This window comes from Coccinella septempunctata, chromosome 6, assembly GCF_907165205.1.
Source record: "Coccinella septempunctata chromosome 6, icCocSept1.1, whole genome shotgun sequence".
Classification (NCBI taxonomy): domain Eukaryota; kingdom Metazoa; phylum Arthropoda; class Insecta; order Coleoptera; family Coccinellidae; genus Coccinella; species Coccinella septempunctata.
In genome coordinates this window covers 24,645,911-24,668,120 of record NC_058194.1, presented here as the reverse complement: position 1 = coordinate 24,668,120, position 22,210 = coordinate 24,645,911, and the positions used below count along the sequence as shown (strand labels likewise).

The following is a 22,210-nucleotide window of genomic DNA, read 5'->3' as shown; positions in this document are numbered from 1 at the left end:
TTTGACTGTTTGAATGTAATCCACCCTGCATTTTCCTCTAATGATGAATTTAATATATTTTTAGGTAATTTTCCAGATAAAACTCTCCGAAAAGTATCTGTATTCTTGCATTCTATCTTATCCTGTAGGGTTCCGATTCGGATCAATAGAATGTTTTCATGATAGCCACATAAACCATTGAGCAATAACTTGCTTACAATGTAAACTTAGATTTTCCCATCACCATATAAACTAAAATGTTCAGATATTAATATACAAACACAACGAAGAAATCATCAAAAATGATGAGCACTTCAACTCCAAAGTATCCATTTTCAACAAAATAGAGAATGATTTTATTTCACTGACGAATGAGCAATAATATGAAGATATCCCAGTGTGAGATACCAAAAATTGATAGTATCTTTCTACATTTTGGAGATACATATACAATAAATTAATAAATATTCGAAGAATTTACCGAAATTGAAGGTCGATTTGTTATGAATAGATTAATGAAATCCATATTGTTTTATCTGGTTCAAGGGTAGATATATACTATTCAATTCTGAATTTACGAGTCCTAAAAACCTTGAAAAATAATGATAGACGTTCTCGAAAACTCACATGAATCATTTTATTTTGATTTGCTGTACCACAATTCTTATAGTTTCTTGGATATTACCTGTAAAATTGAGCTTACTTTCGTTTTAGTCAGTTTTTCAGGGAGATTATAAGTAAGCTATTTCTAAATCTGGTTTCTTTTATTTCAAAATATACTTATTATTTTAGCTTGAAATCAAAATCCTCACAAGATATACAATCAATTTTTGCTGCTGGCTTCAGGAATGTATAAATTCATTTTCGAAATACATTATTGAAATGAAGAATATTCATCTTACGGATTATACTTGTACTTCTACTCTGAATAAGTATAAATCTAAAGAAAACTTATCGTCTAAATATATACGGTTTTCTACCCAACCATCTCAGGTTTCATTGAAGCAGTATAGATGGCGGTGTTAGTTCGATTTATCCATAAAAATTCCACTTATTTCTAATGTTGCCATTCTTTATCCCTTGTTAATAAATGAAAGTTTACAGTTTTACGGTTTATCGAGATTAGACGTAACTGGTGTTAAACTGTTAAGGAGAAAAAAACTCAGCGATTTATGTCGAATATACTGATTAGCTTCAGTTGAAATGAAGTGCAGGATTATTGAAAATAGCAATTTCTCAGCTTTTGTTCATAACTCAAAACCTGGATATGATAGGCCGATTCTGTTTTCAGATTTGCATCAGTCAGGAAAAAAAATGTGCCATCGGTTGTCTTCTAGCTGCTATAGTTTTCGAGATCCTACTTAGTAGACAACGAATTTTGCCTCCCTCTACATTAGTTTCAACAGTATTAGTAAAATCAAAAAATCTAAGTAAAAAATATTAAATATTTATTTAAAATGTTATAATATTTCAAAATTAACACGTCAAAATAACTCTCTTGAATTGATTAACAAGATTATGTAAAAATATCACTCCCAGTATAATTTCCTCCATAATTGTACGTTGGGTGGTACAAGATCACAGAAAAAGTAAAACACATAATTAACGCATGTTCCAAAGGTTCTTTCGAATATTTTATTCCATCGTACCATAGGTGTCCTCAGCTAGTTAACAAGTAGGTATATTAAAAGTCGAAATCTGGATTATTCTCAACACCAAGTAAATCGGAATCTCCACTCAGAACACTACAAAGTATAAAAAGTAAGTTCACTGATGGTGGAAAATCATTATATCATATAAGTGAGAAGCTTGACGATTGTTTCAAGTGGAACAAAAATTGAGGCTGCCACTCCCCATAATAGTTGGGGAGCCCAAGAGGGAAATTTACTCGAGCATGTCAGACTTATATAAGGGGAGATACCTTGGACCCTGTAGAGTTCCTTTTCCAAAAAGTGTATACAGTATACCTGTATACAGAGGGAATTGTCTAGGACAGCCTATCAGAATAGTAAAAACAAAAGATCATAAATACTCAAGGGTGTCAGATTAAGATAGGTATATGTAGTTAATCACATGTTGAAAAGTATACACTCTCTTGATATGACAATTTGGGCGTGAGTAAAAAGTGTCGGAGGGAGCCAAACTTGCAAAAAAAAGACGTCATGTGTATATTTTCTGCTTCTGGAAGTGGATAGTGATCAGGAATTATCTCAAACATAGAAGATTTTACGTGAAAGTGGAAGGAGAATGCTCCACAACAAGAGATATAGAGGCTGGAGTACCCCAAGGGTCAGTACTTGGGCCACTTCTGTACAACATATACATTCACGATATTACGAAGAATCCAAGAACCATGCTTACGTTCCATGCTGACGGCACAGGCATAGCAACTCGACACCGCAACCCAGAAGTAATAGAACGAGTTCCACAAGAAACGATTGACGAAACAAATGACTGGTGCATAAAGTGGAAAATCAATCTCAATGGACAAAAGAGCCAAGCAATATTACTTCAGAAGGGAAGACTGCGACCCACAACGAATTTAGAAGTTGACGGCGAAGAAATCGATTGGAAAAATGAAGCCAAATATTTAGAAACAACGCTTGACAAAGGACTTACTTGGAAAAGTCATATCAAACAAGCAATCGACAAAACGAAAGCAGCGATGAATAGACACTACCCTCTGATAAGAAGAAGAAGCCACATGTCGAAAGAGACAAAATTGAAGATTATTAAAGCCGTTGCTAGGCCTCTGACTTATGGATCAGTTGCCTGGGGTTTCGCGGCAAAAAGCCATATCAAAAGAATTCAGGCCACTGAATAGAACCTTTTTTTCTTTCTTCCATCTAATCTTCAAAATCCACCAGGTAACGACGCTCGAGTAAATCCCGATTTAGCATCGTGATCTCCCCAACTATAATCTATGGTTTAAGAATAAAGTAAATGAAACATCTTCTTGTATGAAAGAATTCCTTAACTTTTGAGTGGGATCATCAAAACAATTATAGATAATTCTATTGCTGTAGTAGATGAAAATGTTCTACAGGTAAAAGGTTTTTAGATTCTATAAAATCTAGATTAAATAGTGGCATATTTCTTTTCATACCTCTGTCTGTCAGCGTCAACTTCTTTGATGTAGTTTTCGGAATTGAATACAGGATTTGATCCTTCGATTGCATTCCTATTGGTTGTTGGAGCTGTGACTCCAGCTCTATTTAGTCCCGATTCTTGCGATCCGAATTTTGTAGTTGAAAGATTGTTTATTCTCCGCGTGAGCCTTAAAAAGTAAAAATTCAGTTCGTTAAGTCAATTTGAAAGATCGATGAAGATGCTTACGCTCTATTTCTGAAGAAGAAAATTATAGTAATGAGTGCTAGCAGGGAACCAAGGATGAAAATAGTAACGATAAGCCAAATCTTCAAGTAATCGTCAACTACTTCGTTCTGATTCTCTTCGGAAAAATAGTACAAGTGGACCTTCACTCCCTCCAGGGCTGCAGAAAGTTTCGAGTATTTTGTAGGATCGGTCAAATTTCTGCAAATAATTAATCTCAACCAATTAATAATCATATGAGCATGTAGTAAATACACTCACCCTAAAATTTCTACTGCTGGAACAGGTTCAGCCTTGTTATTCACAAAGAAGAAATGGGCTGTTGAGTTGTGCCAATCTGGATCATAATGAAGATCGGCCAGATAGCATCTGTAGTCATAATCTTTGAATATGTCCTCGATTATAGATGTAACCTAAAAATATTGAAGTTTTTTATTATGAACAAGACTTATGGTTATCTTCTTTGCGATTTATTTCAAAATATTGTACATACCTACTTAATGATAAACAAAAAAGGCAGTTAGTTTTTCAGTTATTCATTTATTCAGTGAATCGGTGGGCCTTTCACTTGGTTTTTAATTATTTAGTTATGAAGTTAGCTGTAGCTATTGGTTAGTTATTTGTTCAGTTCGTTTTTCCGTGAACTATTTAGACCCGTTTGCACCAAACGCACTTAGTGTTAAGTGTCCCTTAAAATGAAACCTTAACTTAAATTACGTTGCACCAACTGTTAAGTGACATTTAAATGGCTAAAGCTAGCCTTAAATCTAAGCGCTCTTGTAATGACCACTTACGGTCGGCTTCATAATCAAACCTAAAGTCCCTTTAATTTTAAAGCCTCCTTTAACCCTACTAAAAATGACAGTAAAGGAAGCTTTAAGCTTAAAGTGACTTTTGATTCGATTATTTAGGTATTTAAGGGCGGGATTCTAACCCAAAATAATTTGTTGAACTCATAAACTGGCTGCAGAACTGCTGTTTTTCTAATAACGTCAAATACCTTTTATTTGACAATCCATTTCATTATCAATAATAATGCTAATTCAGCAACAAAAAGTTGTCATTCTTTGATAATAATATAAAAGTTTACTTGACACTGACTGACAATAAAGTTAGGTTAATGAAATGACAACGATCCTCGGCAACCGGCTTTATTGGACCAGAATGAAGTTACACCAAAATAAAAAACTGAAATATCACTAGATATCAAAACTTAAGGGCTCCTTACTTGAGATTCTCTTAAGCCGCAGTCGTGCAACTTCCAATAAAATTAAGCGTCCATTAACTTTAAACTACGCTTTGTTAAGTACTCGGTTTAAGGGAGATTGGTGGAAACGGGCCTTAGCCAGTTAGTTAAATTATGAGTTAATATATTATTCATTTAGTAAGTTGATCACTTGATTAGTAGGTTACGTAGTTTTTGACTAGGTTAGTAACTTGATCAATTAGCTAGTTACTCAGTTAATTATTTATTTAGTTTCTGAGTTACTTAGTAGATTAGTAAAATAAATAAAACTTGTACAAGAAAATTCGAACAAAAGAGAATTCCGACCGAAATTGTAAAAATCGTAATTGTAATGTGAATTTTCAATTCACCCCTATACAACCTACCTCTTCTAGTTCTTGACTCACAAACCAGTCCTCATTTATAAAAGTGAACTTCACTAGTTCGTCGTCTGTTATTACGTTTATCTGCACAGTTGTGTTCACTGTATGAACTGAAATATAAAAAAAAAATTGAAACATTGGAAAGAGATTTAAGACATAAGGATGCAGCAAAGTATTATTATTGAAAGGAGAGGATATGAAAATGGCATCAATATTCTATACCTAGTATTTTAAAATTTGAATTGAAGATAGTAGGAGCATCCGAACAGATTATTATTCATTTCGATATTTAATTTCGGTTTATCACCATCATAAGGGTAGGCTTCTCTTCATAATAAAAGACAAGTTCACAATTTATAAAACACTGTAGGTATAAGAATGAAAAATACGAAGATTTTATGAAGAAGGAAAAACCAAAGGAAAAAAATTATAAAAATGAAAGTTGAAAATTTCGTTGCATTAAAAAGTTACCAAAAAGTATATAAAAAATGAATTAGGTCGGTTGAAAGATATAACAATGTGATGTATTCCATCACATTTATTATGTGAATCCTAGTGTTTCAGTTATATCGCAGAATATGAGCTCTTTTAGTCGCCATGATGAAATATTTTCTCACTTACTTGTGTTCTTTTCGTCTGGTTCATCTACGACCACCACATAAAAAGTACAAAAGCCAGACATGTCGGAAGTAACAGTGAACTGATTGGTTATTTTCCCATCAGTTTCTCCTATCTTGAAGGGAATATCTGGAGCCTTCAGGGTAGTTGAGCAATCGAAATCTGTCAGGTGGAACTTGAGATTTTGCAGCGTAGGGTCTGCATCAGTCGCCTAGAAATTTTCTGGTTAATTTTGGTTGAACACTAAAGCTAGAGGTGGTGTAAGGGCAGTTTCCGAAAGAAATGATAATCATGAATCGACCTATCAAGCATTAGAAGTATGAATGCAGACGTTGTAGACTGTTTGAGTGTGTTTGTATCATTGTGGCTGAGTTAGTGAATGGGCGACTGCAAAATTGGTTAACAGGAGAGTATTGGGCTCATATTGGGGATATTGCTAGTAATGTCAGAACAAAACATTCCTACACACGTCTTACTTACATTAACTGTCAAAATTACAGTATCTTTTTGGTAGTTTCTCAGGAATGCTCCAGTGAATTCCGATGGATTAAATACAGGGGAATGGTCGTTCATATCGATAACCTGAAAATTTTTCGTATTTATCAATAGATCTATGAATAAAATATAGAACTTTGCTTCAACTTTGCTCATGTGTGAAGCATGTTCGTTTAGGATTATTGAGGGAGTTTTCAAAGGTGATCCTCCTCTATAGATAGAACAAAGTAAATCATTTCAACAGAGTTCGCCTATCCAGAGCAACTTTGTGATAGCGAAACACGTGAAAATAATTATTTACCTTTATCGTCAGATTCAAATAATTTTTCTCGTTCCAAGCAGGAAGTGTCACAGGTGGAATTTTTTTATTCATGGCAACTATTTTCACATCGTATTCAATTATTTGCTCGTAATCGAGCTCTTTCAGCAAACCGATAGTTCCTTGATTCAGATCTACCTCGAAGGTATCGGAGGGTGGAAAAATGAAATAATAAGGAAGGACTGTGTCGTCCATATTAGCAAAATGAGCTTTTTGAGGTAGTTTGGCCAATACTGAACGATCTCCTTCTTCCATCTTGACCGAACCTTGTTGCTTATCGAATTTTGGTTGCTCGGAAAAACTGAAGAACTTCACTTTGATGGTGGTATCTACGAACCCAGGAGCTTCTCCATCTTTCATATCTGTCTTGACATATGCGTGAATGGTGACCTACCAAAAAAAAAATTAGAAGGGAAGAACGATTTATTTATTTATCGAGGTAGACGGAAGACTTACAATTGGGATTTACATTTCAGAAATATATTTATTTTTGGAAAAATATAAATGGGATAATTTCATTTCATTGATAAAGCCGATTGTAAGTTTAAATTTTAAAATAAATGTAACCTACAATTCAATAAATCATAATATCTCCGATGAAGAATATATGTATAAAAGTTAAAGACTCACTTGTATATGTTATTGAATATTTATTTATTAATGAGTTCTTTCGAATGGCCACCCTGATATGTCAGAAATGGATCTTTTGTTGCTGAGTACGATTTGGTCATCGATAGGGTTGTTGTCAACTCTTTTTTATTATAGGGATGAAATGGTTGAATTCGAATTCTTGCTTTTAATGTATTTTGTGCTTACTTACACTGTGTACCATACTCATCTCTGTATCATCAGGTGATCTCGTTATCTGCAGAGCTCCTTTCCAGTTGCATTCAGGCGACTTTATTATTCTGAATAAGTCTGCCTCTCCTCCTGAAATAAAGTCACAATCTTTATTTACATACATTTTGGCCGTTTGCACTGTTTCAGTTAACAATGATTACATTCTTAAACCACGTTCAGTTCATGGAATTTCTATATTAACGGAATTAATTCAGATACATCACACCTGCTGATATAAAATCAAAAAATGTTACTGCCTGAATAGAACTAGCGAGCCCCCATCGCTCAAAGTATTAACAGTTCATGGAATTTCTATATTAACGGAATTAATTCAGATACATTACACCTGCTGATATAAAATCAAAAAATGTTACTGCCTGAATAGAACTAGCGAGCCCCCATCGCTCAAAGTATTAACAGAAATACAGAAAATAGATGCTACCTTGTGTTCGGTCTCATTAGACCTCGTCAAAGCAACACAACTTGTACCCCGACGAAAACGAGGAATGAATTGACGTTACCTCTGTGTTTCTATATATAAATTTGTTCATTACCATCTTCTTCCTTTATTTCGAAAGTGACATCCCACTTATGGTCCTGTTTGTCATTGACTTCAAATTTTTTCAGTGTGGTTGCGTCTGTTAGTATGATGTCGCCTTTTGGGTTAGTGAGATCCTAAAATTATTATTATACGAGTAAGAGTCTTTTTCACATATTTAGACGCAGAATAAAGAAAAATCTGAATAATGCAAAAATGATATTGAAATGAAAATAATGTATGAATTAATGGTAGTAGAATTTTCATGATTTTTTTACCATATCCACAGTGATCATCTTATCTGCATCTGTTTTCGGAAAGTCGAATATCGGTTGGTCGAAATTGAATTTTTCCACAGAAAATGTAATGATGTTAGTGTTGTTTACATCAGGGTTACCTTCGTCTTTGGTCTGAAATAAACAGCATATTAAACCTCCAAATCATATGTTTCAGAAACTAAAAAAAAAAGAATAGAATTTCGCAAAAAAAAAGAACATTCGTGGAGAGAAACGCGAGTGAACAAACCAAACAAGGGACATACATATTAGTTTCGTCCATATTTTACCTACCCATATGTTCAGATTGTATTTTCCCCAGTATCCTTTTAAGGGTTTGAGTAATTTTACAGTTGCGGTTTTGGCAGCATCTTTATTAATTTCCAGGAATGTGGAATCCAATTTTTTGGCATTCTGTTCTTCCAAAGGTTCAACAGATGCTAATTCAAAGAAAACGTTGGAATTTTTACCGTCCTCATCAGGATCGGTTGCTATGATATCACCAATAGTTGCACCCTAAAAAAGTTTAATGGGGTCATCTGGACTGGTCATCTGGATAAAGCTATAGCAGAACCTACTTTGGATGAATCTTCCATGCAGTCTAGGGATTTAGTTTCCAATGTTGGTATGTGATTATCCAAATCATCCAGGATGACTTTTATATCCAAATGATCCTTGAGTTGTAAAATGCCTGAAAAGTTTTCTCAAGAATATTCCGTAATAACCTCTTGTACTTATTGAAGCATCAACCAAAGTATGTACAAGACTTGGTAGAAAAGTTTATCTCAAAAAAGACATACAAACCTTTAGGATTATCATATGCCACGATAGGCAGAATAAACTGAGCAGGTCCAGCATCCCTGTCTAGCGCAGCCCCATTTCTCAAATTAACGACAATATTTCCAGTAGCACTCACAGAGAATCTATTAGATACTTCGTCAGTTTCATTTGTTGATTCGAATTTGAAAATCACCCTATTGAACGGATCTGAAAGGTTTTGGATTATTATTATTCTTGATTGTATTATATGGATATTCTGGATAGCCTAAGTTTGACTAGATAGATATTCAACGTAACTTTGGGGATGATGTATTTGAAGGTGGCAGCTTCATATAGCTGAAGAGTTGCTCATTCAGAATATGTATCACATTTCCATCTACGGTTACTTTTATTGAGAGATAAACGACTAGAAAGCGGACCTTCGAAAAACCCTTGAAAAGCTGGCTTCAGTTAAAAATTTGTCAAGACTGAACGGTTGCATTGAGATGAATAAAATTCTCAGATTTATTACTAGAAGAGTTGCTCTTCCAGAATATTTATCACATTTTCATCTACGGATATTTCTATTGAGAGATAAACTAATCGAAAGCTGACCTTCGAAAAATCCTGAAAATGCTGGGTTCAGTTAAAAATTTGTCAAGACCGAACGGTTGCGCCGAGATGGATGAAATTCTCAGATTTATTACTAGAAGAGTTGCTCTTTCAGAATATTTATCACATTTTCATCTACGGTTAGTTTTATTGAGAGATAAACGACTCGAAAGCTGACCTTCGAAAAACCCTTGAAAAGCTGGGTTCAGTTAAAGATTCGTCAAGACCGAACGGTTGCGCCGAGATGGATGAAATTCTCAGATTTATTACTAGAAGAGTAGCTCTTTCAGAATATGTATCACATTTCCATCTACGGTTACTACTCGCATTGATGGTACGACAATTCTTTCAATTGACGATTTTAGATCATAATTTGTGGAAATAATGATATTTTGAATGCACATGACTGAATGATCGTAAACCCTGAACCAGATGTCAGACTTCGATGGGGATATCATTATAGTGTAGAGAATTTATTCGAAAAGGTTTTTCTGCGTATCGAAGAAAAGAGAGAAAAGTCTTTCAATAAAACATATGTTTGATGAGATTCTCTTCCCAATCCATACCTATAGAAAAACTGAAAAAAATTTTTACTTTTCCGAATTTAAAAGCTCACCATCTCTATCTAAATCAATCGAAGATAAAGTTGTCAACATTGTTCCATTTGCAGACTGTTCTTCTATGTGCACCTCGTTCTTATTCTTGTTATTCCATATGATTTTTGGAACGTTATCATTGACGTCCTCAATACGAATGGAAACCTGAAAAAATGGACACTATTTTCATTCTGTACCAGCTTCAAGTTTTCGTTTAAGAAAATAAATAAAAAGCAGTTTATCGATGTTTGGATGTTTTTATTGGACGCATTTGACGTTAATCTTGGTTCTTTTCAATTTTTGCACCAAATGCTCTTCTTCTATTATATAATACCCCAGTTTTTGTGATTAAATATATTATAATAATTCTATTTCGTTCAGAAAAAAATGTCTTTGCTTGAAAAAGAAAATTTATAATTTTTACCATCGTTTTGTTATCATGAGATGGGTCTGAATCATGAACAGTAATGTAATATTGGATATCGTCTCTCTTAGGTGAATCACAATCGATAGTCACTCCTTTCTTGACTGTAAGTTCTCCTGTTTTTTCATCGATATCCACCCATTCAGGTTCACCCTCAACAGGCCTGGAAATAATAGTGTATCTCTTTTCCATTGTGATCACACGTTAGGGTAAACGACCACATTGTGATATATTCAAAAACTTACTGGATAGTGAAAGTCAACTCATCGCCTATATCATCGTCTTGGGCAGTTACAACTCCAATTTTCGTTACAGCATTAGTTCCATCAGTGACTGTCAGATCTTTCAGTGACGAGTCTATAAAGCTCGGTATGTTATCATTGAGATCCTCAATATTTATGAGGACCGAACCTGAAACATAAGAATGAAGATTTGAAAGAATTAAATGTTGTGTTGATCCCTGTGAAGACGATACATTGTGCATCTGTTAAATCTTCACTGGATATCACAATGCTTAATTTTGCACGGACTTGTATCCAAGATGTATTGTCCATCATGGGACATCCACTCTACGTCCAGTGGATGTCCTTCAATTCACTGGAGCAAGACTCAATTTTGTAAGAATTAAGTGACAATATACTTTATCCAACTAAACTACTGGTTATCTTCTGAATTGTATTTAATAACTTAATATCTTGAATTTTCTCTCCAGGGCCTGCAGATCCCAATAATTCATTAAAATGAATTAATGGCAAGCATTTTTTTGAAAAAGTTAGTATTTTGTCTCTTTAATCTTCTCTTTATATTGAAAACTAACTTCATCTTAAATACCTTTCGTGGAATCATCCCCTATTTTTGTATTTTTATCAGTTGCTACTAGAAAGAGCACTATAGCATCGAACTTTTCAAAATCTGGTTCGCACTTATCGTTTATTATGATGGTTCCTTCAAGTTTATCATCCTTTGGTGTACTCTGAACCGCGAAACACCTACAAAATTTCTTATTGAAAAACGAATTGTCTACCAAATACAATGGAATTCATTCCACTGATGGAAGTCTTTGAAAGTTCATAAAAAACAGATTCCACGATCCCTTAGTTCTAAATATTTCGTAATTACAGAAATTCACTGAGCTTACTGATAGATATCATCATCCAGTTTAACAATTCTGGAATTTTTAGTTACATAGGTTCCTTTCCAGTCAATTTCTAGTACCAAAAGTGGTTCTGTGTCGGGATCAGAAACCACAATAGACACACCTTCGACTACTGTTCCTTGTTTAGAGTTTTCCGGTATTTTCGCCATACTATCATCCTGAAAATTAGTTTTTTATATATCTATTCGAAACTACATTGTGAGTATCTGAATAGCAGATTCAAATATTATCTTACTGTTGAAATAGTTATCCTCATGACGGGTGGTTCATCATCAACATCCAGTACATTAATTGTAAGAGTTTTTGTAGTGATATGGGTAGTATCGTTATCTGAAGCTTTTATAGCTATCATTACTTGTTGCTGTTGCTCATAATCGAATGTGTTGTCACTTTTAGTGGTTATTAGACCATTTTCACTAATATCTAGTTTCTGACCCCAGATACCAACTATTTCATATCTAAAAGTACCGATTAAGTGAAAATTACTGTCTTTATCCTTTTTTTGATGTTAATTCGGAAAATGAATTTTTTTAAATACATTTTTGCAGAACTGGAACCACATCTCTCCAACTGAATCAACACTTACGAAACTATATCGCCTGCATCCTTGTCAATAGCAATGGCATTAAAAACAGTTTCCCCAGCTTTAATATCTTCAGGAATATCTACGGAATCCGATTCGTTGACAAAAATGGGTGGTTCATCATTTATATCCAGAAGTTTGATGGTGATTGTTTTTGAATCCATGTGCGACTCATTGGCTGTTTCTATGGCTATGATCTTGAAAAAATCAAAAAGAAGATGACATACACACTGGAAGGCGAATCACTGTACCAAGAAGGAAAAGAATATTTTCCACCAAACATATCAAGTACTTGTAATTACACTAATTACAGATCAAAGTTTTTATTAACCAGGAATTAGATTTTCGCCGGATGAATTACAAATTAAGGCTTCCTAGCAACTATATAGTTCGGCAAGTTGAATGGTTTGCTACATCTACTGAAGATGCCAACATTGCCAACCTGGTTGACTGCGAGCGAAGAAGACAAACGGCAACCAACCACCAATGAGCCTACAGAAGAGTAACATAATTATTGTCGATAAGGCAAATTTCCAACAACCATGTTTGTGGAACCCATGGAAACAAACTGACGTTCTGTTTGCACCATGTACCAACCCTCAAAAACCTGGAATGTTTCATTTAATTGGCAAATATGACTCTGCCAAGAGTGGTGAAAATTATGCCATACCTTCCTGATGTTGTGAATTCAACATCACTAAAAGTATTTTACTCATTTAATTATTCAAGAAAACCACAACTTTAAAAAATATAAGAAATATGACTCATTACAACTTACATTGAATTTGATTTCTTTCCAGTCCTCATTTTCATAGTCAAGCGAATTAGAATCGATCACCGTCAGAGAAAAACTTGCATGCTGATAACCCGAATCTGGTATCAACTCGAAAGCTTTTGCGTAGTCTACAGAACTTTCTCCATTATCCATAATTATAGAAAAGGTACCATTATCCCCCTGTAAACTTTTTTTATTTAGCTCGTTTTGACTGTATATGTGAAAACCATCAAAAAATATATATCTTTAAATTTTTCATTCCTGAGAAAACTTTTAGTTATTACCTACTAGAAAATTCGAGAAGTTAAGATATAAAAATATCGTTAATTGGTGGTATGAATATCTCATTAATACCTATATTGAATTTTCGGATTATGGACAGATCTAAACACGGTTTCAAGGTGCTAATCGGGACTTCAGACATTATGGTTTCCTTTGCGATACGCCACTGATTTACCTCGAAGAAACATTTTTTACAAAATATACATCGTTACGTGGAATTTGAGAGAGCGGAAAAGTAAATAATTGGGAAAAAATGAGGCCTGCAATATCATCTATCTCAACAATATAATAGATATTACCAAATCCATATCCTCTACAGAAAATTTTGTTATGGTGCCTTTGTATCCTTCAACCACTTCCACAATAGATTTATCCATAGTAATTTCTGGCGATTCATCATCCTGGTCGATAATAAAAAATGTTATATGGAGTGGCGTTGCACTGTTATCGTCTTCTTCTACGGCTTCTATTGTTAATTGTATGGTATCACCTGTCTCCTCCCTATCGACGTTTTTCACTTGGATCTCCCCAATCTCCGAAATTGTTATAATGCATTTGAATTTCTCACATCCATTATTCGTTATGTCATATGAGATGGAGCTATTGATTCCAATATCACCATCAATAGCTGATACTTTGAAAGTCTGCGAAAATAATATTATTTATACCATCTTTTTTCTATCTTGCTTATTCATAGGCAAAAATTCAAATACGATTGATAACTGATTAAAAATCTGATCTGTAAGCTTTACTTTTAATCTTCGACACCCTGTATCTCGAAATATAAATAAATAAAAATGCAGCTTTGTATTGAGGTCAAAATTATGGTCTTGGAGGTTCCTTATTAATGGAATGTACAAACCTGATTTACATTCTCCTCGAATTGCTCTGTGGTTATCATTTGGGTGAATTTTGGGGGTTGGTCAGGCTGATCCTTAACATCGATTGCAATTTGAACCTCTCCTGATGTCTCTGGTTCCTAAAAAATCGATGATAATTTTTTATTTCTTTTCTAAAATTGCAATGAAGAGCTTCTTCATGAAATAGCTCATCCATTTGTGTCACAAAATGTTAGGGATGCCTCATAAGAAAACTCGAACTGCCCCCAACCCCTGTGTATGACAAACTACTCAGTTATACATCAAAAGTCAGGTAGTTGGAAATAAAAATTGAACTGTTCGATCATTTTTTGCAAAATAGTGAATACTGAAGATACGAATTTTGTGAGTTACTTTCTACCCACTCTGCCTAAGTTTTATTTTGTAGTTCAATGAGGGCAAGTCCTGATTTTCCGTAGGTTCCAAGAAAAAAATGACAGATTTAAGAGATCTAGCGTTTTCTGTTCATCAAATTCACGACTTGATGAACTGTGGAGATTTAATTAATGCAGTAACTTCGGTTGAAAGCAGCCATGATATAGTCTCAAACGGAAAAGCCTAACTTAATTTCCTTCCATCAAAAACTCTAATCAATGGATATGATACTCCCTTAAACTAGTTTGCTTAGAATCTCACCTTTGCTTCCACCATCAAAACATATGAGTATCTCGTTTCATAATCTAGTTCTACACCATCTTCTAGATAAATAACAATTGTTGCTTCTATATCTGTTGTATTAGGTTTTGGGTAAAAATCTATAGCAAATAAATCCTTGTCCTGAAATATTTAGATAATTTTCCTTAAAGATATTTTCACTATATGGTTCTAAACAGTATTTATACTTGCTTGTAAGAAAATCTGTATATGATCAAGAATTCGTAATTTACTCACGCCTTCTTTTAGTGAAAGCTGTGCTTGTTCCATCATTCCATCCAAATCTCTCATAGTTAGTTGACAGTTCGAATCTTCCATGGAATATAAGGTATTTTCCTGAGAAGAAAATTATTATTAATAATAATAATAATAATATTTATTTTCATAATCGAATTACATTACGAAAAAAAAATAGGTCAAACATGAGAAAAAAGAAATGACAAAAAAAATACTGCAATAGGATCTCATACACCCAGATAAGAATTGCATCCGAAATACGCTGCTATGTTGTGAGGTTCCAAGTCAGTTAGGATTTTCCGAGTTTCTCTCTTGAATTTACTAGTATCTGTTAGAATCTGGAGTTCTTTTGGAAGCTTATTGAAGAGTGGGAGGCACATATATTCTACATTTTTTTGAGACAGTGTGAGAGAGCATTTCGGAAGGTGAAATGAATGAACGCGCCTAGTCATGTTCACATTACGGTATTTCTCGAAGTAGATCTGGTTCTTATGTACGAATACTAGGCATCTGTGGATATATAATGCAGATATTGTGAGAATACCTTCCTTTCTAAATAATCCTCGACAGGTTGTTTTGGAGGATAAGTGAAGCATGGCCCTTAAAGTTCTTTTTTGAACAACAAATAATCTTCCAATAGCCGAACTGTTCCCCCACGCCAATGTTCCATATCCCATCGTAGATTGAAAACTCGCAAAGTATACAGTTCTTAGCAACTCGTAATTGGCCAGCTGTGACAGTACCCGAATGGTGTAGAGAACCGAATTCAGTTTTTTCTGCAGTCTGTCAACATGGTCAAACCAGTTTAAATGTTGATCCATCATAACTCCCAAAAAATTAGTACTCTGGCTAAGTTTTAAACAGTGTCCCTGCAGGTCAATTGTATCAGGCGTGATGGTTTTTGTTTGAGAGGTTCCAAACATCACACATTCCGTTTTATTCAAATTTGGGGTAATTTGGTTAATTTGACACCATTCAGAGACTGTTGAGAATTTTTTCCGAGCTAGCTCAACCACCACAGACACTTTGGGAGCCTTATTTAAGATATTGGTATCATCTGCGTACATTACCACGTCCACATTCGTCTCATCATTGAGCCCCGCGGCCAGCATCACATCAGCGCAATCCATAGTCTCCTCGAACAGAATATGGTCAGGCAAGTCATTAACGTAGATCAAAAAAAATAAGGGTGCAGCAATGCCACCTTGAGGGACACCTGCATTCATTACTTCATCAAGTGAAGTGTAGACAACACCATCGATCTCAACGGAAACTCTCTGAACTCGACCTCTCAAATAGCTCCGCACCAGATTAAGCTGGTTATCCCTAATCCCGTAGGTCCATAGTTTTTGACACAACCGATCATGATCGACGCAGTCGAAAGCCTTGGAGAAGTCAAGGAAGAGCCCCATAGGAATGAGATTGCTCTCCAGCGCCCGCAGAATCGATCTGGTCAGTTCAAATATCGCAGTTTCAGTGTTCCTTGACTTGAGAAATCCATGCTTAGAATTGGAGAAAACGTTAAATTTGTGAAAAAAGCTGAGGAGCCTATTCACCAGAATCTTTTCAAACAGTTTGGAGAACGAAGTGAGTATACTGATACGTCGATAGTTTCCGAGATCGTCTTTGTTCCCTTTTTTGAAGACTGGTCGTACAATCGCAATTTTGAGGGGGTTTGGGAAAACCCCATCTTTGAATGCTATAAACATTATGTGGGCTAAAGGCTTCGAGATTATAGTGATGGACTTCTTGATCACCGTTAACGGTATTCCGTCGTACCCAGAAGACCAATTATTTTCCACGGATCTCGCAGTACGAATCACTTCATCCGGAGTTATCTCGACGAGGAAGAATGAATTTCTATTTGGTCGAATGGTTTTTGTAGAGACGTCCACGATATTCGTAGGAACATGAGAGTACATTGAGGAGGAAACAGAGATGAAATGCTTATTAAAAGCATTCACAAGGTTCTGTGGATCGGCCTACTGCAGCTTTGATTCACTTCTTTACCTGTCAAATTTTTAATCACCTTCCAGATTGCTCTTGGCTTGTTGCTGGAGTTGCTGATTTGAGCATTGATGAATTTTTCCTTATTACGTTTGATGGCGTCGTCGTATAATTTCTTTGTATCACGGTAGGAATTGATAAGTTCAGGGCGGATACGACTCATTGTGTACAAGCAGTCCAATTGGTTTTTGAGTTTCAAAACCTCTGGCGAGTTATCTATGTAGTTTCTCCGAGATGATTCCTTGCGGACGACCAGAGGAAAAGCCCATCGAATATATATTTGTATTTATCGAAAAAGACTTTCCACATCGTCTCAACATCCAGATTATGGTAGACGGAAAGATCATCCCAGTCCTCAAGGGACAGAAGTTCTAGGAAATCTTGCATGGTTGATTCATTAATCCTACGAGTTTGTTTCTTTATATTCCTGGAGTGAGCTTCGCCAGCAGGAAATGAGAGCAATTGGGCGGTATGGTCGGACAGGTGCGAGGGAACAACAACAACATCACAATTGATCATGTTTGTTATAAAGTTATCAAGACAAGTAGCAGAAGTTGGTGTTATTCTCGTTGGTTCATGAACTGTCAAATTGGCTCCGAAGCCTTCCAGAATTGATAGGAAATTTTGGGTTATAATTCGATAACGTTCGGAAAAGAAAAATTATCCATTACAACAATCACCTTGTGGTAAATCTCAAAGTTATTATCTTACTCCACATTATTTATTTATTACAGGTTATTACAGGATATGTTTCGGATCCATATGTGACCATCTTCAGCCATTTAAGGATTAAAATTTCACATAAGAATTGTCAAGTAACAGATTTAAAAAGGAAACCTAGTTCGCACGTGGCGTCTATGGAACTCTCTAAAATGGATGAAGTGTCGACGAAAATGTGGACGATTTTACATAAAATAACTCAATTTCAGAATCTAAATCGAATCTATTTGAGCAGAAAATTATATGTAGCTACCTTGAATTCACAATTATTAGAACCTAGTTTGAACTGTGGTGCGTTGTCATCCAAGTTATTGAGTTTGACTTCAAAAGTCACTGACCCTCCAGATTGGTCCTTGATCACATTCTTGGTGTCGCGGCAGACCTCTTTCTCATAGTCCAGAGACTGATTTAAATAAAGCGAAGTATTGCTCAATATTGAACCAAAAACTATATCCGAGCAGTCATTAAGTAATTGTAATGTCACAGTTCCAGATGCTGAAAAAAAGTGTTGTATGCATAGTACAAGTAATGTGATGTAATTTTTCGTAAGGACTATGAATTATAATGATCCTCAAACCAAGGTTCTCCAGCTTCAACACCCAATAGGTGTTACAATAATAAACTGATACTGATAATTTGTTTCATTGATCTAAGGATAATTTTGAAACATCACCTTTTTTACACTCATGCACTCTCACCTCCTTTTATATAGAATAAAGTTACATCCGATAAATTCTCATCTAGTGTGAGTGTGTAATATCCATCCTTCGGCTTCGCAAAAGTAACTGCTGCATCCCCTTGAGATAGTTCCAAATTTGAAATCGATGATATCAGATTGAACACTAACAAAACGAGGAAACTTCTCTCTGCAAACATTTTGTACCTGCGAATAAAAAATATGTATAATAGGAAAAACTTCCTCTTTTACAGGATGTCACAAAATTTATGCAACAAAAATTGGATCATACATTCTCAAGAGAAAATAAGGGGACCCATACTTTTGATGTTTGGTCCCCTCTTTTTTTATATATGAGTGAAGTAGCAGTTCATTATCTGGACACGATAACATTGAACATTGTATTATGATGATTTTTCTAAACTACCTGAGCTAGAAACCCAGCTTTATAGTTTTTTGAAATACAATTTCATGTAAAGGGGAATTAATACCTCAAGAATCTCCATTCAAAAACGGCATTCACTAATTCCTAATTTACGCTTTCAATTGCTTACGTGAAGCCTTGATTTTTTTTAAATTGAAGTTGAAGGACGTCTTGATGTCACCCCGTCTCTTTTTTCCAATTAAGTACTTTTTTCGTGAGAAAAAAAACTAGAACTTTGGTGTCAAAAAAACTTGTTTTCACAATCATTTTTCGACATATTTCGATAAAAATAACAAAGGGGTGACCTTGGTGATTCAATTCTTTATATATTGCAAAGATTTTCATAGCGATATATTCCAAAATTACGCTGAAATTCAGGAATAACTGAAAATTATTCAATATTCCTAATATTACCTCATATTACGTGGTAATTTCTATTTTTTCAACTGATTCAGTACGTAATTCAGGCTATTGCTCAAAGTTTTTCGTATTTGAGGTAGCATCCGTAAAGCAACCAATGTCGATGGTCTTGATTTCGAATCGTATGTACTACATCGCCTTAATTACCACAAAGTTCCTATAGCGCTTATGTGCACAGAATACAGAAGTCATGCAGGGGGAACTATTTTATCGAAATGGATCAGTAAATGTTACAATTCTGGTGTCACCGAAAAAGTTTTTTTGCTCACCTAACTTTTGACATCTTTTTTTCTCACTTGCACTATCAAAACTCCCATATCGAGTGAGAGATCTATCACTCTAACATCATATCAGGAGATAAGAGGAATTATTACTTATATCGGTTTTTGGCGAACAATATATTGATCAGACGATAGGAATATTTACATGATAAAAAGCATCATTATTGAACTGATCATATTTTTCTGGGGCATAATCCATGATCCTATGTTCAATAGTTGAATCTCATACGTATATACGAGATAAAGGATCCTACATCCTACATTTATAACAAAAATCCTGTAACGTTTCTAAACTTCTCAAAAACTTATTTTCATATTGTTCTTCAAATCAGGCTTTCAATTTTATTTTTCAGTTGGGGATAGAGAATATAGTCGCACTGAGCCAAAAGATGGGAAGAGGGTGGTTTCTCGAATAATTAGAACCCAAAGTCATGAATTATTTAAATGACAACATGTGATTTGTCGACAGCGCTTTTTTTCAGTAGTATACTTACGACGCCTACGTATATTCATGTTTCTACAAGATTACGAATAGGCTAAGTGTTCAGTGATCCACAGAAATACTCGCAAGCACTTTAGTGCTCGGTATCTCTTGAGCGATTACTAAGCACAGAAGCTTAGTCACAAAAAGAAAGTCATTTCATCATTGCTCCATTTGGGACTTGAATTCAAAACATCTTTATGATTAAGCAAGCACGTAGGCAACCTAATCAAACAATTCTCACCTACATCTTCCTAATCAGGACAATCGGGCAAATACCGAACAGATTCCAACATCGCAATGATAACATATTACAGATGCCCATTAAGCATCAAACTACCATAAGGACCATGCATAAATATCATTATCCCATTTCATGAGATGAAGATAGAACGCAAAAGAGTCCAATTCATACATACCTAAAACCTTATTGATAATAAGCTTTCCAGAGATGTACAAACTTTTAATCTACATATATTCATCAGAAACTTCAAAACTTTGCTTCTGGAAATAATTATTTATAACTTGTCTGAGTTTATAAACTAAGATTCTTTTGTCAGTTGACTGTTTCATATAATTTCTCACAAAATCATTATTTGTTTATTTTCTCTATTCATTCGTGAATGGGCCAAGTATTATATAAACATGAAATTTCAACTCTGTTGGTTCAGTAGATTCGGATTGAAGACGGACCTACAGGAAAAAAATTCACATTGTTCATTGGATCAACGGAATTCTCTTCAAAGAGGCTTGAAGGGTGAAGTGAGTCACTACAAATTGTCCATCTCCGAATAACTCCTAGACGATTCCAATAAATAGCGAGGTTATCTCTGCAGTCAAAACTCAATCTTTCCATCCGAGCTAGAACAATAAACAGTTACAAAATTTTAAAGAAGGGGCGTTTTTTGCCGCCAAATCCATAACACGAATGATTCAATGCTCAAAATAATCTTCCATAGGTTGAAGAGGTCATCAGCTATCTGAAGTCATAGGTCTGATCCAGTTTAATATTCGAACAAAGTGCAGTGAGCATAGTGGAGTGTTCTTGTGCTATACAAAAGTAAGTAGATTTTTTTAACTAGAAATAATTGAATCGTACCACAAATCTTATTCAACTCCCCAATATATTTGCACTTGAAAAAATATATTTGCAAGTTCGAATTTTTTGGGACAAATTAGCGATTTTCTAGAACAATGTTTTCTGTGTGCGTGAAGCGAAAATTGTCGCATTATTCGCACAACTGTTTAATAGAATGAGATTTTTCAATTCTAATTCACCCTTCTGCGCTTTTATACCACTATCGGATTATTCGGATTGAAAACATTCAACATTTAGTCACGTGGTAGTTTTGAATATCTAAATATTTATTTATACTTCATTACGTAGAGCAACTCATTATTTTATCGATATTATCAGGTAAGTACCTACAATCAACGCAATCTATTTTTATACACTCCACATCAAGTTTTGGCACAGCCAAATTCTACCTTGATTCACACTCAGAATAATATAAATACAAAGAAATAAATGGCAAAATTTCATCCTAAGTATGAGGAAAATCATCTGGCTGAAGTCACCTCTAATTATCTAATTATTATCGATGCTATGAATTTTATGGGGCAAGGCAGGGTACACTAAAATGGCAATGAGATTAAAAGTTTTTTTAAGCACAAGAATAATTAGGAAAAGTAAGATCAAAAAATAATATTTTCAACAGAATCGAAATAGGCTAAAAATTTTACTGATCGAAACAAAGATATTGTTTCCAGAAAAGCTATTCCAAAACATGCCTCTTCCTTCTCTTCTTCTTGATTTCAGTGTCCTTTTTCTTGTTATCGTCATCGTCATCATCATTAGAAGAACCAAATATTAAACCCATGATAGTGTTCCATAACTTCTTGAACTCCTCTATGATACCCTTGATCGTATCATTCAGAGATTTCTTAGGTGATGACCAGAGATCTGACCACGTTCTGTAATGAAAAGCGAAATAGATGTTTAGGTTTCTTTCTGCTTCTTCTCAAATAAAAATATGTCATTCCAGTTTCTATAAAATAAAAGTTTTCCGAACAAAAGGCTCCATTTGGTGGATTTCTGATTCTTGAATGATAATACTGGAATTGATTTTTGTTGCCCAAATCAATACAACATATACCACCACATAATTGACAGTCATTGAGTATAATTTGATTTGTTTTGTTCACTTTATCATCAGAGACTACTTTACGAAACAAAATAA

General features: G+C 34.7%; 1 protein-coding gene across 5 annotated transcripts in view; it reads right to left on the bottom strand.

Moving 5' to 3' along the window:
* Positions 1–1,410: 1,410 nt before the first annotated feature.
* Positions 1,411–22,210, bottom strand: part of LOC123315866 (protocadherin Fat 4-like) — a 32,310-nt gene continuing 11,510 nt past the window's right edge. Inside the window, exons 1-29 of one of the 5 annotated variants that reach the window (XM_044901764.1) lie at positions 19,478–19,628; positions 18,387–18,571; positions 17,942–18,183; positions 14,962–15,060; positions 14,707–14,847; positions 14,055–14,171; positions 13,492–13,836; positions 12,914–13,090; positions 12,139–12,332; positions 11,788–12,010; positions 11,535–11,710; positions 11,228–11,385; positions 10,642–10,807; positions 10,397–10,559; positions 9,993–10,137; positions 8,810–8,992; positions 8,584–8,696; positions 8,300–8,521; positions 8,009–8,140; positions 7,747–7,867; positions 7,173–7,282; positions 6,335–6,742; positions 6,019–6,120; positions 5,542–5,749; positions 4,924–5,030; positions 3,574–3,725; positions 3,316–3,513; positions 3,086–3,256; positions 1,411–1,724 (exon numbers count right to left, since the gene is read on the bottom strand). In XM_044901764.1, the coding sequence (XP_044757699.1) occupies positions 1,664–1,724; positions 3,086–3,256; positions 3,316–3,513; positions 3,574–3,725; positions 4,924–5,030; positions 5,542–5,749; positions 6,019–6,120; positions 6,335–6,742; positions 7,173–7,282; positions 7,747–7,867; positions 8,009–8,140; positions 8,300–8,521; positions 8,584–8,696; positions 8,810–8,992; positions 9,993–10,137; positions 10,397–10,559; positions 10,642–10,807; positions 11,228–11,385; positions 11,535–11,710; positions 11,788–12,010; positions 12,139–12,332; positions 12,914–13,090; positions 13,492–13,836; positions 14,055–14,171; positions 14,707–14,847; positions 14,962–15,060; positions 17,942–18,183; positions 18,387–18,571; positions 19,478–19,491 (4,833 nt within the window). In that variant the 5' untranslated portion in view covers positions 19,492–19,628 and the 3' untranslated portion in view covers positions 1,411–1,663. Of the gene's footprint in view, positions 1,725–3,085; positions 3,257–3,315; positions 3,514–3,573; positions 3,726–4,923; positions 5,031–5,541; positions 5,750–6,018; positions 6,121–6,334; positions 6,743–7,172; positions 7,283–7,746; positions 7,868–8,008; positions 8,141–8,299; positions 8,522–8,583; positions 8,697–8,809; positions 8,993–9,992; positions 10,138–10,396; positions 10,560–10,641; positions 10,808–11,227; positions 11,386–11,534; positions 11,711–11,787; positions 12,011–12,138; positions 12,333–12,913; positions 13,091–13,491; positions 13,837–14,054; positions 14,172–14,706; positions 14,848–14,961; positions 15,061–17,941; positions 18,184–18,386; positions 18,572–19,477; positions 19,629–22,210 lie in introns of those variants that run through there. The other 4 variants (XM_044901763.1, XM_044901760.1, XM_044901762.1 and 1 more) reach the window with 4 other exon arrangements.